Source organism: Tachypleus tridentatus, chromosome 7, assembly GCF_004210375.1.
Source record: "Tachypleus tridentatus isolate NWPU-2018 chromosome 7, ASM421037v1, whole genome shotgun sequence".
In the NCBI taxonomy this organism is placed as follows: Eukaryota; Metazoa; Arthropoda; class Merostomata; order Xiphosura; family Limulidae; genus Tachypleus; species Tachypleus tridentatus.
In genome coordinates this window covers 194,222,400-194,240,588 of record NC_134831.1, presented here as the reverse complement: position 1 = coordinate 194,240,588, position 18,189 = coordinate 194,222,400, and the positions used below count along the sequence as shown (strand labels likewise).

The 18,189-nt window shown below is 31.3% G+C and overlaps 1 protein-coding gene across 6 annotated transcripts in view; it reads left to right on the top strand.

Moving 5' to 3' along the window:
• LOC143257614 (heterogeneous nuclear ribonucleoprotein R-like) overlaps positions 1–18,189 on the top strand; it is a 44,730-nt gene that overhangs the window by 24,121 nt on the left and 2,420 nt on the right. For 5 of the 6 annotated variants that reach the window (XM_076516606.1, XM_076516604.1, XM_076516605.1 and 2 more), the window contains one exon: positions 10,742–11,820. The exons of the other annotated variant lie outside the window; for it this stretch is intronic. In XM_076516606.1, coding sequence (XP_076372721.1) covers positions 10,742–11,113 — 372 coding nt within the window. In that variant the 3' untranslated portion in view covers positions 11,114–11,820. Of the gene's footprint in view, positions 1–10,741; positions 11,821–18,189 lie in introns of those variants that run through there. 6 annotated transcript variants of the gene reach the window in all.

Genomic DNA, 18,189 nt, shown 5'->3' with positions numbered 1-18,189 from the left:
TAAGGATTTATGGTTTATGCTCAGTTGATGTAAAAATACATTGTACTTGAGGTCAAATCTTGTTACTTTTTTAGACAATAGTGGATGTTGTTGACTAGTTGCCTTCTCTTTAATTTACTAATTCATTGTTAAAGATGGCAAGCACAGATAACCCTTTTATACCTTTTTACAAGAACTTGAAAATCAATATTTTGCATAAATTATTATGTTACTAGAGCAGCTTAAGTTTCAACTGAACTAAATAAAATTTTTTTAGTAATACCAGCAATAAAAAAATTAAGAAATTTGAACCCTGGTGGAAAAAGATGTGAAATTTGGGATAAATCTAACCAATATCTGACAGGCTTATTGCTTTTACTATGCTTGTGTGTTTTCTGTAACAAATAAAATAGCTTAATAAACAAATTGAAATTAGTTTGTTTTTGTTTTAAACAGTAACTTTATATTTTTCTTTTGTTGAAGCTATGTACAAGGTACAGTTAGAAAGGTTTTTCTTGTGTCCAAGTACAAATATTTAATAATTTCTCCATCTTTTAGAGAAAGATTTTGTATCTTATCGTGCATGTGTACTATTTAAATTTTAGTCTTTTACTAGAAATTTGTGTATAAGTTTTATGTAATAATTCAGACATCATGCAACCATGTAAAATTCTGGCTTTTAGTGTACTATCCTTCCTCCAAACCAGCATTCACAATATCAGCACGTTTTATCCAATTTCTGCCCATTTACATGCATTAGTTGTTATTTAAAGCTTATATCAAAATATGCAGATAAAACAAGTTGACTGTATATTGCACTGATACATATCTGGATTAAATATCTGTGAATTTTGGAAGGTTTCTTAGTGATTGCAAAAGGTGTTGTGTATGTTTTAGCACATCGATTGCTGCATTTGTTGTTAGATTGTTTTTTACAGGAGAAAGTTGTTAATTATATAAGTGTACATACGATAAAAGTGGTATCAGTTTAAACTGTCTTTACTCATTAACTTTTTCACAATGGCATTTTGTGTGCATGTCGGGAGGTTTTAGTGACAAAAATTGATTAACTAATTTGTTAAGCATGGTATATAAATAAATTTGGCTGAAAAAGGTTGCTAATAATCCAGATGTTAACATTATATAGATTTTAAGTTCTTACTTTTATAAGGCAATATTTAAGTAAATGAAAAAGACACCTTAATTTACCCTTGTGTTAGAAGTGTGACATTTGCTTTCTATGTATACCTTTTTCTCTAATTTATTTACTACTCATCCAAGAAGTATAAAATTTAGCATAATTTTTATAAACTGCAATCTTATTTGGTTACAGAGCCATTAAATATAAAATCAGATCCTTTTTGTCACACACATCTATCACATCCTCTCTTTCACAAGTTGCCAATAGTTCTGATATTTATAACCAATAGAAAGTCAAACTTGTAATCTATCAAGTTATGTGTTATGATATTCTTTTCACTATGGAGAATTGTCTGTTTTGCTTTCAGTTCAAAATTTTTCCACAGAAAACATATAGATGAACTTAGCTAAATTTTTAATAGCACTTGTAGCATAGTTAGATTGTTAGAAAACCAGAAAAATATTGTGATATTTATGAGATATTGTCTGCTTTTTGTGTGTTGTTAATTTGTATTTTGTGGTGCATTATTTAATTAAATAAAAAATAGTTTAATTCAGTAGAACCATTTATATAAAAAAGTAGGGTTATGTGTCATCAATAGTTGATAGCAAAAAAAGGGGGGGGTAAGTGCTTTATTTCATGTGCATTCTGTATTTATTAAGTAACTAAAGTGTAAAAAATAGAACCTTTTAGGTTAGATATGACTATATTAGGTAAAATAAATAATAATAATAAAACTTTCATGATGTATGCATGCAAGTATTCTATACATTATATAATTTGGAAGGGTAACATGAGCTGCACATTTTCCAATTGATTTACAGATTTTATGGTGAAAATATCAATTTAGATATGGTTTAAAAGGCAAATATCAGTAAAAACAGTTGTATGCTGTTACAAGTTTAAAGCTGTTTAGAATAAACAAATGTAATTTCAGGTTCATGTTATAACTTATTATTCTGGAAAGTAAGAAGCATAATTCAGATTTTTTTGGTTATTAAAAAAGCTGGTCAGTTTCTGTGCATGTCATGAAATTTTAACCATTTTAACATAAATGTATTTTAATGAAATTAATATTATCAAGTACATTATAATTTAAGGTTTTATGCTATTAAATTTTATTCATTTATTTTAAAAAGAAACATCTAAAACAGTAAATAGCCAATAGAAAGATTTTACACTATTTAGTTACAGCTTGAAGAAACCTTTATGTATGTATGTATCTGTAGTAATGAAATAGAAATGAAGTTCAGTCCACTGTTCTCTTGAGGGGTACGTAGTGCTTGGCAAGTGTTTTGCTGTATATCTTTTAGTTTGCTAAACAATTAGCTTATATTTGTATCTTAATTAATTAATTATGTATATATATGTCTTAATTAATTTATACATTAATTAATAATGTTTTGAAATACACATTTGAAAAGATTATGATTTTTATATGTTTAACTTGTCAAAATGTCTAAGCACGATGGCATCACTTGTATGTCTAAGCATAAGAGTTTTTAATTTGTGCATGAGAGTGGTTTATAACAACAGAGCACCAGGGGAACATGTTTGGCACTGTTGGTATGATAAAAAAAATCAGAGAATTGGAAAGGAAATTTAAAAATAAGCTACAGGTGAAAAAGGCTAAAGATGAGAAATTATGCATATAATAAAAAGATTCAAAACTATTTCCATTTCTTAATTTTAAACATTTCATTGCACTCTGCATTGATAATGATATAACTGAGAAAATGGAAAAATCAAAATCAAAATTTTTTTCTCTAAAAATACATAGACTTGGGACCGTTCAAATCAAATTCAAAACTATTTCATCGACTACTTTCATATTTGTAAAAAACCTTTCACAAGTGTTACATATCTGCGTATAAAAGAAGTAGATTGTAGTGAGAGAATTAAGTCACAAACATGAAATAAATAACTTTACAAAACATTCATCACAGTTGAACTGCTTTTCTAATAATAATAAGATAGTGATCTACTATAAAAACAAGTTTACAAAATTAATGTACGTTACAGAAACTTTGATATAATATGACCAGTATTTTAGTGTGATATATAGGAGTAATATATCAATTCAAAAATGTCTTGATTAACTGTAATTAGCATAGGATATAAATAACTTTTAGTTATGAAGATTTATGTATGCTGTATAGGCTAGCCATTGGAGTTTCAACTAATTCTGTTAGTCTACAGTATTTATATTAATTGTGGAATAGAGGGTCAAAGGGAGCACACAAGCACGAACATGAGGACTTTACTGTTAAAGTAAAGAATCTGTCTTTGAGACGAAGTTTTACACAAAGCACTTAACCCTTAAACAGTGGGAACATTGTAGATAGCAGTTCACCACAGACATAAAAAATTGTAAAAAAATCTTGAACATAATATTTAGCATTTTTATTATGAATTTTGAACAAAATATGAAATAAAATGAAAAGAAAAGCATAATAAAGATTTATTTATCACAACTTCAAATATTTTCAGGGTATGAAAATCATGAAAACATTCTCCAATGCATAGTGCTACTATGCATTCTTTACTTACACCAGGTTGTCACCATCTTTTGCTTCTTTTTTTGTTGTATGCATACATGTCTTTGTCCACTTTTCCTAGCTCTTGGGGATAGAATGCTTACTAAAATAGTGCAAAGAAAATGCTTCTTTTCAGACAAGTCTATTAGGAACAGTAAGGCTATGTTTTCTTGGGAAATGTCTTGTCACCCTTCCATACTGTTCCAATAATTGGTAAATTATCTCGCAACTAAACTTCCTCAATAATGGCTAGATACATGTTATAATAATTCAAAATTGAGATATCAATTAGGTGAAAAAAAGAGCTTCTTGTACCACTTCACAATCAGTTTGTCCAATTTGCATGTCACTTTTGTCAACTAGCATCATGTTGATAGTATAACCTAGAACTATATTGTGTTTGTTTATTAGTTGTTTAGTTTTGTCATCACCATTTCCACTGTACTTCATTTCACCTTTATGTACTGTACTAAGTAAAGTAACAGGATGCTTGTTTTTGCATTGAAGTGCTAAAATATTCCCTTGCTTTTTGGTCTTTTCTCATTTCTACAGAGGTGCAAATTTTGGCATGTTCTTCTGATTAGTTTTAACTGTTCCACAAAAATCAGTCTTATTTTTAAGACTTTTTCCTAGGTTTAAGGAAAAAGGTGCATAATTCCAAATTTGTATAATAATTATCAGAATATAATATATGACCTTTTCCAAGGTAGTCTTTCATCAATTGCATGACAACTGATCCTGGAAATTCTAATCAGGGATCCTTGGGGACATCTACATCACATGCAGAATACATAATCATATCTATTACAATTCCTACCTCAGTCACATAATACAAAGATCTTTATTCCAAATCTGTGGTGCTTGCCTGGAAGGTATTGCTTGAAAACAAAGCAGTCCTTGAAAAGAATCAAAGATTAATTAATAGCTACTACTTTTTGAAATTGAGAAAAGATTCCGTAGATTTATTCTTCACTGTTATAAGCACTTCTCAAACTTTCCATAATCATTTCCTTACATTCAGTTTTTCATTATTTGCAAAGTGCAAACATATAAATCTTCCTGAATGAATCTCAAATAATGCATTTTGGAAAAATTGGGGTTCCTATAAGGGGTCATTCTACCAGTAATCAACCAACATATGCTTTTGTACATGTGGCATAAACAGCCCCAGAGCAAAAAAAAAATGTACATTTCCTCAAAAGTTGTATCTTCACATTGCTTACTTTGTGAAGTAGAGTGAGTGTTACTTTCACATTCTTTGGAATTCAAGGATTTGCAAAAGTTGTAATATCTGTGTTTCTCACACAATATGAATCATTATACTTTGATCAAATATAGCAGTAAAAAATTTATATTTTGTAGATTGATCCATGTGCCTAAATTTATCTGAGTACAGCATCTGTATCATCAAAAGAATGAATAAATGAATCAAAATCATGACACATTATCCATTGGAAAACAGTGGATTCTGATTCACTATCTAAATCACGTTCAGAGCTTGAAACAATTGAATTTGATAGTAAAGAAATCTTAAAAGTTTTCTTCATTGGAATAATTATCTTGTGCTAATACTTCAGTGTTGTCTTTTGATGAAAAACGTTTTTGCTTCATTTCCTTAACTGACTCACCCTTCCTTTTCTGCTCAATTACTTTCACTGAGAAAATGAATCAGGCGCAATGCTTTGATTGGGTATGGTCACTAAGATGTAAGGAGGTTGCCAGCCAATATTTTTAGCCTGTATCATCAATTGATGATAGCTGAACTTGAGTGCAAAGCATGAAATCATGAATTGATTACAGCTACCATTTAAAGGTTAATATGCTTTCAGAATGTTCTACGTTACAGTCAAAACTCTCAGTACAACTAGCAAAATGTTCTTTAAGAATACTTTCCATAATGTCACTAATTAATTACACTGTGTTAACTCAACTGTATTTTAACTACGTTATTTGATGCTGGGAATAATGGCAGTAAGTCGGAGAGCTTAGGCAAGAAATATTTGGTAGACTCATCATCAGAGTGTTGAATCATGGCTTGGGAAGAACTAACTTTTGAGAGCACAAGTTTTTATACAAACTCTTTCTGGTATTCTTACAACCTTCCAGATATTGTCCATAGCTACCTGCAAGAAGATCTGACACTTGATTGGTTGTTTTCCTTGATTGTTTTGCAGTTCTCAAAACCAGAATCCAAACCACTTGTTCATTGATTGCAGACAAAGTTGGTAAATTAGCAGCCTTATTTATCAGTATCCATACACACACTTTTGGAATGGATGCTACTCAAAGTCCTCACTTACTTCCTTTCTTGGTAATTTTGTGCATGATAATGTAAACATTCGCCATTGCTTCTCCCATGCTGCTACAGCAACAGCCAGTAGATAACAGTTATAGTATCATCTTTCAAATAAAGCTTTCATAGTTCTTCTCATGTCCTCGAGAGCACTGCTTGTAGTTAGGATAACTAGGAGCATTTCTCAACTTGTCTCTGTTCTTAGGCAATTGCCATTATATAATCATTTTTTATACTTTTATGAATATACATCACAGTGATGTCGAGAAAACCCCCTTGTAGAGAAATATATATGCAAAAACAGCTCGTTTGGGTTGAGAAAATATTTTACGTAGTAGAACGAACAACGTTTGACCTTCTTCGGTTCTCGTCAGGTTCACAAAGAAAGATAGAGGTAACTGACCGGACGCTGACCACATGTTTGGAAGGGGTTGTGTAACAGAGTGTAGAGGGTGGTGTTAGATGTTTGAATATATAATTTTATATTTATTTTATTATTTTTAATATAGGTATAAAGGTGTTCCTTTGCATTGGTTTATTTTGGGTTTAAGTTGTTGTATAAGTAAGGCTTCTTTAATTTAGCGTTTGTTTATGTTTGTTTCTTTATTTAATATTTGAGTATTATAGACATTCCCAGCAACCCTCATAGAATTCACCACGATAAAGACAAACTTCATGTTCAACAACCACAACTATATACAAACAAATGGCCTAAGCATGGGCAACCCAGTATCACCAGTTCTAGCCAATATTTTTATGACACAAGTTGAAACAACAAGCAATTAACACAGCATTACATCCACCACTATACTGGTACAGATATATAGATGACATGGTTGCAAGATTCACATCTACAGAACACACACTTAATGTTTTCAATCACATTAACGCTATACATCCCAACATCAACTTCACATGTGAACAAGAAGAAAGCAATCAAATATCATTTCTTAACCTCAAAATTACAAGAACCTATATTCAAGTTAAAACAGAAATCCATCGTAAAATCACCCATACTGGACTATACCTTCCTTGGGACTCAGCACATGAAACAAAACAAAAACTCAACATACTAAGAAACCAAATAAACACAGCCATAAAACTATGCTCACCAGATAAAATTAACAATGAATTAGACAAAATAAAACAATACTTCATCAACATCAATAAGTTTCCTCCACAAACCATAGAAAGCATTATATGCACACACCTAGACAGAAAGCAAAATCAACCAACAAAAGTAAATATGTCTCACGAATTAAAAAATCACGAAACCATATACTGCTGCATATCATATATTCCCGACATCAGCAAGAAAATAACCAGCATTTGGCAAAAACTAGTAACAAAATATGACATTCCAGTTAATATCAAATTTATTCAAAAAACAGGCACAAAACTGAGGTCTATACTATGTAAAAACTACACTGACAAACACCACACCAACATTATTTATAAAATACAATGTGATAACTGCCACGACTTCTATATTGGAGAAACAAGTAGAAAAATGGAAATCAGATTCAAAGAACGTAAAAAGTCACCTTCACACGTTTTCGAACACTGCAAGACAAATGAACACAACATAACCATAGAAAACACTCAAATACTAAATAAAGAAACAAACATAAACAAACGCAAAATTAAAGAAGCCTTACTTATACAACAACTTAAACCCAAAATAAACCAATATAAAGGAACGCCTTTATACCTATATTAAATATAAAATAAATAATATAAAATTATATATTCAAACATCTAACACCAACCTCTACATTCTGACACTCAGTTACACAACCCCTTCCAAACATGTGGTCAGCTTCCAGTCAGTTACCTCTCTTTCTTTGTGAACCTGACGATGACCGAAGAAGGTCGAAACGTTGTTTGCTCTTCTACGTAAAATATTTTCTCAACCCAAACGAGCTGTTTTTGCATATATATTAATACACATCACACTTCTTGATACATGTAATAGCTCAATACATGAAACATTTGAAATACTGCAATAGATGTCATGATGTCACTTATCAGAAAAGCAAACCAGAGTAAAAGGAACAGTGTTAAATTGGTTAAATATGCTATTAACCAGAGAGTTTGTACTGAACTAAACCTATGTATGAGATGAGGGGCAAAATCAGGCATTTGTTATGAGGAAAAAGTATCTTATATACTGGCAAATACATTATTAAAAGTTATAGAATGGAAACTAACAAGTACAAAAGGTTTACAAACTTGGTTAGAGCCTTTATGGACAGAGTTAATCTACAGATATCACTGCATTTACAGCAGTTAAGTCAAACTTTTAGCTGTCTCATTATATTCTTCACTTCCTGAGAATGTCTTTGAAAAAATGAGTAAAATTTCGACCAGAAAGCAAAGGCCAGTAAAAAATTACAGCATATGTTGACACACACACATCAATGACTAGCCACTGGTGATGTGATGTTAACTTTGGTAAGATTGTTTAGCCTTGTATCTTAATATTTCCTGCATTTATTAGTTTATTAAAGTTGTTTTAGTGATTCAGAGTATAGAATAATTGAGAAAAATCATTAAACTTTTGAAATATGAACTTCAGAATAGAAGTAATACCATATTAGTTTATAAGGCAAGAAAAAATTGTCAAATGCTACAGACACTGCTCTGAATAAGACCTAACCTGATTTCACTCTGCTTGGAAACAAATTTGTAAATGCACATTTTCTGTGACAGTAATGATCTTAAGAGCAAAATCTGCTCCTATTTACAATGAGCATGTCACACAACTTTAAATTGTCATTTAGCAACACAGTTTCTACACTGCAATTGGGTGTTGCACAGGATGAACATGGTAGTTTTTCCTTTGGTTTCCTTTTGGGACCTATTTTAGGAAAGTGTGTCAGTTACTGGTAAATATGCTGTATGTACACACAGTTTATTGCCAGCAAGAAAAATGATTTTAAACAAAGTCTATTGTTCAGTTGATAAAGCCTATTGCATATCAAGTGAGAGGAAACATGAAATTTTAAATCATTGTTTAAGCAGTTTCCTTTGAAATAAAGGAATTAAACTTTAATAATATAAGACAGTTGTAACGTGTGATAACCCTTGTTTCATTAAAGTGATTTAATTAAATTTTGAATGTAACAGTTTATGGCATGTGCAGAGAGGAATTTAAAAATGACACCAGCCATTATAAGGTCAAATAACATTCCAGTATTAGTGACATAAAAGCTTATTATACATAATACATTCACGGTCTTAAAGAAGTCATGTAAAGAGACATCATAGAAAGCTTATGCTGGGATGAAACCTACTGTATAACTTCATAGTTTGAATCAACTTAATTAGTTGCAGAGGAAGACTGTCAAAGTAAATGTTTCAAGAAAATAACCAAAGATGGGAATCAATAGAATTGATTTGTTAGCTTTATGTTGCATACAAAAGAAAAGAGAGAGAGAGATGTAGCCAGATTATGTTAAGGGAAAGATTTCTGATGTAAAAATTGGATTCTTATAAGGAAGAGAAGAAGCTAAATTGCATATAGAATTCAAGATGGAGATTAGCCTATTGTTTTATATGTTTATAATCTGGTCAGCTTTTCTAAGAGTATAATATTAAAAAAGTGCAATAAATTATTTTTTTCCAAACTCCTTCAAAAATTCATTGTATTTAAGTTTGAATAACAGACGTGAACATTCAGTTAAGACAACTTGTGCAAGAAATAAAATTATGAACAAAGTATACAATAAAATTTGATTTGAGTAATAGCCACAACTGTGTGACTGTGTTTTGGCAGCTTTATTCTGCTGTGTTTAGGAGTAAAACAGATGTGGCAAACAAGAGACATAAGGAAACTTACTGAAAATTTTTATCATGTTCTGGTCTTTGTTTCAAACATCAAATGTTTGTAGATGTGTATGTTAACAAGTTTTTTAATAAATGGGAAGTTAAAGTCATGATTCCTCAAATGCAACTACAGTTGGGAAGAACAAAACCCAAAATTAGCAGTAGCAGTTTGTTTTTTATTACTTTTTGAAAGTCAGTCTTACATGGAAATGGAATACTAAACTTCAAAAATTTCATCTGTGGTTTTAAAGGAAAAGATAAAAAAGCCAAAAAAATATGGAACTCAGTGATGTGTCTTGCTTTGTAAAAAAATCAGTAGGTACTTGGTAGCTTATAGTATAGAATTCCAATAAATTGGTGTTATTGTAGAGTGTGAAGGTAGTATTACACTTAAAAAATATATAAATCACAAAACAAGAAAGTGTGTACCACTAAGCTTTCAAAAATACTGAGGTTATTTGTTGTTTGGTGATTGAGTTTGTTTTATTTTTCTGTCCTTGGTAGGTAGAATGATTTTATACAAGAACCACATTTCATAAAACTTTAGTTAGGAACTTTATTGATGTCTCATTGAAGTTTAAGATACACATTAGTTTAGTTCCTTGGAAAATGTAAGGTGAAAGTGCAGTAAAATTGTGTGAAGAGACACTTGCTCTGTGATGTTGAGAACATTAATTTGTAGAGTGTAATGGAAATAAAATGGCTAAACACAATGTAATTATGGAACTGTCACATAAATAAATTGTGTGAGTGTACCTGTTATTTTGTTCAGGTGATGACAGAATTGTTAAAGTATTTTTATTGACATGATGTGCCCCTGCATCATTTATTTTTGCAATACTTTTAACATGCTTTTTGTTTTCCGAAATGCACCTGGTTTCGAGAGTTGTACATAATCATTAAAAAGAGAGTCACCTAAACTTTCATGAAAGTAAAAACAGTTAAATTCTGGCACTCTTACAGGTGCGTGGTGGTCGTGGTGGAATGATGCCCCGTGGTCGTACCCCTGGTCTGGCTCTCCCTCGTGGCAGGACTCCAGTCCTCCCCCCCATGGCCCGAGGTCGAGGTACTCGTGGAGTGGGACGTGGGACAGCAGTTGGCCGAGGTCAGGTGACCAGTCGTGGGGGAGGTCGTGGAAACCTGGCCGGTAAGCGCAAGTTTGATGGGGGCCATCAAAACCAGGGGGAATCTAAACGTCGCTACCAGAGCACATGGGGGAGCCAGCCAATTCCTCAACAACCTCTTGGTGCTGGAAATTACAACAGCTATGGTTATGGATCGTTGGGAGGAGATTCACCATGGTATCAAGATTCATTTGGACAGCAGTGGGGCTAACTTCAAATTGTAGTCTAAATTTAAAGCCAGAGCAAATGCAGTACTGACAAGAAGACTGTTACCAGTGTGAGACTTCCTAGTTTTTAAAAGGAACAAACTTCTGCCTACAGATCGTGCACTTGTTGGTATGCAAGTTCTTTTCTAGAGTCTATGTTCTCATCCTAAGTTGTAACTTTTGTTAGTAGTAGTTGATGTTTGATGAGAAAACATTTTGGTTTTATTTTTATCACCGAAGGTTTCACTTCTCAACAGTTCTCATATGAGTCCAGAATCTTTTTACAGAAATCAAGAATATTGCTATACTTTTTGTGGTTGTAAAATTATTCTACATACAAATCTGTGTAAATTATTGTTCTCTGACAAACTTTTCTAATCATAGATATTTCATTAAGATACCAAATTAATTGTTGTAAATTACAGCTGTTTTATCATGAATTTCATAAAAAAACAATTTTTTTTTTAAACTGAATGCTTCGAAGGGAGTTTTCTAGTCTAGCATCTTCAGACATTATGTAAAATATGCATGTAAAAAGAGAAAATTTTACACTTGACTAATTGGAATAGTTTGGTTCTTGAGAAAGTGGCTGGTATTTTTTTATTATTTGTTCATTGTCCCCTGAGGCTGATGGCATTAAGAAACCCCCTTTTGTAAGTCTGTGTTGAAAGGTGTAACCTCTCAGATGTCTCAATAAATGTCTTTTAACACATGTTTGTATGTTTCTTTTTTAAAGTAACAAGGTGAAAGGTACAGTAAAAATTATTTGTAAAAGCAATTTTTCCTCGGTGTTTCTTGAGATAAATAACTGATTATTTGGTAGTGGTTTCTTTTTTTCTCCATAGTAAGGAAATGACCATTTATTTTAATACTACATAGAAATAACTTTTTTAGGAATTTTATTTCACATGCTGACATGACTGTAAAAACCAGTTGTTGAAGAAGCTAATAATTCAAGAATGTAAATCTTACTAATATGTTAACTCTGTTGCATCTGATGGCATAGGAAACTTAGATGCTGCAACATGACAGTGTATAGTTTTTATTACCCCTCTCATTATGTATAGATAATCTAATTAAAATTTTCAATAACAGTTCATTGACAAATACGTGAACTAATTTCTCACAATAAAAGAGAAGTAATTGTCACCCGTGTAAATATTTTTTACCTTTGAATAATTTTATTTGTAAACTGCTTAACCCTAAAATTATCAACTTTTAAATTATAGGTGGCATTTTAAGAGTAATTTGTTTTTGCTTCTTAAAATACCAAAGAACTACTACAAAACTTGAGTAAAATCACTGATTTTTCTTGGAGGAGTTTTTTTTTAAAACTTAAGGGACTTCAGCAGTACTTGTGATATTTCATTTTATATTTGTGTCTACCCTACATCAATGCAAACTCAATGATCAATGAAGTTATGGACTCACAAGCAGTTTTGTGCATTATTAATTTAGAAAAGTGTGTTTACAAAGCCTTGAGGTACTTCATCAGTTTCTAGGGTTAAGTAGTGGGAACAAATATTATTTTTATGTGTTTTTCATTTTTAAAAAGTAGGTATTACTAATTGTGGTACTAAAAAGCAACACATTAGTTAATCATAATAGTATAAAAATTCCCTTTTTGTCATTTATCTTTCATAGCTACTCTTATGAACTATATATCCTCAAATAGTCAAATTCAGTTTACTTCTGATAGCATTTTGACTAAACAGACAAAATGTTTGATCACCGTATTTTGATTTTTACTACTTGTCTGTACAACATTTGCACTGTTGTATACTCAGTAAAATGAAATTATTTTTTAAGTCCACAAAGGGTTTAACTTATTTTTAAACAGATTTGAATATACAAGTCACAAAATAGTTAAATTGCAACTTTTATCATGAAATGTTCCAATGCTACATTTTGACAGCACAGTTTGTTCAGATTGGGGATGTCCATGTTCAAATTAGCACAGAAAAACAATGGAATATGAACAAACTTGAAGTAATGGGTCCATCCACAAAAGGGACATGTACACTAATTCTGCTCAAAAGAATTTCATGCATCACAGCTAATGAGGGTTCTCTCTTGTATCTTTGTGAATATCCATACCCGTCAAGATAATTTGGTAATTGCTACCAAATAAAGCCATTCATTATCAGTAATATTAAAATTGAAAAATAAAACGACCTTTCACTAAATCCCAATAATGGAGATACCAACTTTAAAACTATTTACAAATTCACGTGATTATATTCAGAGCTTGATCCCATCGTACTCTTTATAAAAACAGTTTCAGTCTGTGTTGTAAGAATGTTTATGGTGTACACTTTTTTTACATTTGCTTTATTTGAGTATGAAAAACAGGTGGTGAAAACATTACATTTCTCTAGATAGGTCAGAGAAGTCCACAGAATTTCTATCTTCTTCCCAAAGTTCAAGAAATGGTTTATTGGTGAGGATTGGTGTTGAAAATTTGTAGAAAGTACTATCAAAGTTGAATGGTAAAAATGTTTCTTATTTCCAGGTTCCAGACAGCATTAAAGATTATAACACTGTTGAATTTCATTATGATTAGTTAAAAGAAATATGCAGCAAAGAAAGAAAAGCCAATAACCAAGTAGTGATTAATTATTATTATAATTTTATGTGTAATTTTCACTAACATTATTTTCAGATTGGACTGTATGTGAATTTTTTTAACATAGTAAAAACCCTTTAGCTGTCAACATTACTAGGAGACAAACATGGCAGGGTTCATTACTCTACATTTGTGGAAACCACATGATGCTGAGGACTCTTCTAATTTCATGATGTACTCCTGTACTTCATCTGGTTTCATCACAATCATACTTTTTGATGTAATAATCTTCAAAATGTTGCATTCCTTCAGATTCATCTTTCAGTTTTTCAAGGTGTACGTGATCAGTGGCTAGTATCACACTGTTAAGTATAACTGAGTTTGTAATGGCTTCAGTGTAGATAGTCCTAGCCATGATGAAATGGCACTGAGTTGTTACATTTGATTAAGTATGAGTGTATTCACTTGATATCTCTTAACAAATATTTCTAGTAAATGGATGAAAAATAATTTCCAAAATTGTTATCCAGCATGTTACTATATTTGAATTAAATTTACCATTATTCACAAGAACTGGTAAAGCAGCAGGCTAGTCTCCTTCTCAGATAGGGTTATTAACTTAGTACTAAGTACTCTTAGTCACCATATCAGCTTTGCATTTTAATCAGTTAATGAACTGATTAAAATGCAAAGCCAATATGGTGACTAGGAGTACTTGGTACTAATTGAGCATCTTCTAACCATCTCATTTAGTTGTATTTTTGGTTCTTAATTCACAAACTTCTTTGGTATCTGTACATTTTCTTTCGTTGTATATGACCATACCATCTCATGTTTTCAATAATTTCAAGCATTGTTACCTTTAAGTTTCTTGAGTTTTGTATTCACATTTAATCAAGTATTTTTGCTCCTCTTACCTCTGAACCTCCATTTCTGGCTGCAGGAATTTGTCTTAGGTTTTTATTGTAGACTAAACTTCTGGGCTTTATTGGAACTAGTTGAATACCTGTTACATAACAGTAAATGTTGACTGATCTTTCTTCTCAAAATTAAATGTTACTAAAGTATTTATGTTATTGTAACAATAAATTATATGTATAGAACATTTGTTTGTGTACATTTGGTTAGCTCTTGAAAGTTTAGAATTTTGACTTGTATATGTTTGTTACATTCAAACATTCTTGGTGAGGCATTATAGATTGAACCATGCAAAAAAAACAACCAACCAAAAATACTGGTTCTCAAAAAAATATTATTACCTGGTCATATGTACGACCCTGTGAATTATTAGTTACGTGGGCAAAGGTAGTTAATTAACAATATATAACTGCTTGTAACTTTTGACTAAACTTTTAAAAATCTCTTATTGAAAGTGAAGAAGTTTATTAACAATGAACTGTTTTGACGTCTGTTGCATTGAAAAGATTTGTTTTTGACACAAACAGTCACTCTTGTTTATTATGCAATATATTGTCTCTTATTTAATTTTTATTTTATCTTTTTTCCAAATGATCTAAGAGCTTGTAAATGTGGTAATAAATACAAAGAAATAACTATAAGAATGATACAAAATTAACAAAGTCCTCACTGGAATGAGATTAACCACTGAATTAATTTTAAACATTATGAACAGAGTGGCTTTCATTATATAGATTTGTTTTAAAATAACTTAGCTGTTTGTTGACACTCTTTTATCCTTAAGCTACAAAAGTAACATTATTTTTACTTATTTCTCTTTGTTGATTTTTTTTTTTTTTAAATCAGATTTGCTCCCAAATATGTGAAATTTACCACCTGGCTCAGTCGTAGTTGTTAAATAGATATTTCTAAATTCTGCCAAAGTTCATAAAAATTTTGTCTTTACTTCTTCCTTCTTGGCAGTCATTGATACAATCTATTCACAACATGCCATAATAGCTGTATCATCTATGGAGTAAATCTTGCACTGATGTCATAGCAACATATTACATAATTTAAATTAGAAGCAAGTTGTCTGTGATTGATTGAAAATTAAAGATCTATCACAGTAATACTCAGTTTTGTAAAGTAATAAGTGGATGTAAAGATACTTTACATATATTATACAACAATTTCATCAGAGTTTTCAAGGTCTAACATTACTAACAGTAGTAAGTTTGATGAAGTGTAGCCCTAACTAAATTAATACAAACAAAATATGCAAATTTATCTCTATCAAATATAGTTTGTACTTAATAAAGACTTAACTAAAATTAGCCCTAAAAACAAGTGGACTTTGAGATTTCAGTTTCTGGAATTAAGAATTATTTTGTACTATTCTAGAAATATTGTATTTAAAGAAGTACTGTGGCATTAAGGATACTAATGTGACTGCATATAATTTGCAGGTTTCAGCTTTAGATATTAATTCATATAAATAACCTCCCTGTGTGGCTCTGTTTCTTTTATTATCACTATCTTCATACTTTCACAGTATCCATAAACATATTTATTGCTTTGATTAGCTTTCTATTCCCTCCTTAATCATGTGATAAAACCCTTCACAACCTTTCTTAGAATTCTGCTAGCTCATTTCTAACTATTTTTAAGGTAGAGATTAAATATGGTGTTTCTCTGCTGGCTCAAAAAAACATATTGCCAGTTCTTCAGTTTGTGATCTTGGTTTTTGTTCTAATATTCTTTTATAAAATGGACAAACTATTGCTGTGAGCCAATCTTCAAGAATTTTACTGCCTTTAAGCATACTGGAAACAGTAATTTAATTGCAACTGTACCTGCAGATTTAAAAGTTTCTACAAGCATCCCATATCCCCAGATACCTCACCATTTTTTATTCTTTTTCAGTTTTTTTCACCTTCCATTTCTTCAACTTGTTCTTTTCTATATACTTTTACCATCACAGTACCATCTTACAAATATTATCCTACTCTGCAATATTCCATTATTAGCTCTGTGCTCTCTTCATCTTTAATTGCATAGGCTGATGGAAATCCTGCTTTATGATAATTTTGAACTATGGTAGACATCACTCTTTTGTTCTCAATAAATCACTTGCAGTTTTATTCCAGTTTTGTTCTTTAGCTCTATTTTTTCATCTTCTTGTGCAGTAACTGTTTTTGTCATCATCCATCTTGTAAAACCTGTCATTTCATTCTGGACTGAATTATTTTTTTTCACTTCATTCCTCCAGGGTGTGATTTTGTTTGTTTTCTCTCAAATAATTCTGTTCATCTTCTATACTGGCTCAATCATTTTCACTTAGTTCTACAAGTGCAACATTTATTTTTTACCTTAGCTTTTAATAGTTGTACACACTTTTTCCTTTGCAATTTTCTAACATGATCCTTTTCTTGTTACACTTTTATTTAATGTTTGGTTTGTTCGTTTTTAATTTTTGTCAATAACCATTCTGTGATCTGAGTATCAAGAAATAACTAATGGTTAACATTAGATCTATATTTAATTTGCTTACATACTCTAGTTGCTCGCTGTACACGGACTAGAACTGATATGATTCTTGTGTAAAATGTGACTGATTTGAGGCTATTAGTGTTTCTTAAACAAAAAATAATTGATTACAAGCTTGCTAAGCCTGTTACAATTTCCTCAGAGGAAAATTTCATAATTTTATGAGCTTGAGTGAAAACTAATAAGACTAACAATATTTTAACCAGTTGTATCCAGTGCTGAGTAAATCTTTCACCCACTGCTAAATGTCATTGGATTGAGTGGGATGCAATAGACATTGTACAGGGCAAAACAGATAAGCTACATGTGTCAGTTTACAAATTAGAATAAAGATTATCTGTAAACGAAGACAAACTGAATGAATGACACCTAGCTAAGGAAGAACATCAGCAGGTGGTGACACTTAACAAATCTTATATAGACTTCGATAACTAACATTTAACTGGGTGAAACTAATTTTCATGATATGCAGAGATGCCAACTATATCAAATGACTGAGCATAATGATTATAGACAGAGCCCTTTCACAGTTTGTCCTTTTAGATTTCCCAGAAACAAGGCAATCTGGTGAACGAAGCCTTTTTTTTCCATCTTGTGAACGATTGCATTGGTGTTTCTATGACACTTAGAAAACGAGAAATACCCATCTAAGCGAGCGCTGATTGGCTGACAAGCACAGATGACATAACTATGGATTCCCCCACGTACCCAGTAGGAGAAGCACTGCACTCAAACTATTGGTAGATGTCGGAGATACAAATATTTATTATTTCAAGAACAAACGTGATTATCGCAAGTAGCCATTTGGGCTATGTCTTTTATTTATTATCAAAATTTATTTGTATCTCACTAGAAATTTTCTTTTCACCCCTTTCAAGCCCTGAGCAAACAATTTACCACTTTACTGTATAGGCCTATATAATATATAATAATTTGGGAGTTGCATCAAGTCGTAATATTTGTCCGTACGAGTGTATAGTCGTAATGTATACACCAAAATCGTGATGATTATGCTCAAATCGTAATGGTTGGCATCTCTGGATATGTCCTGAAACTATTCTGGGCCAA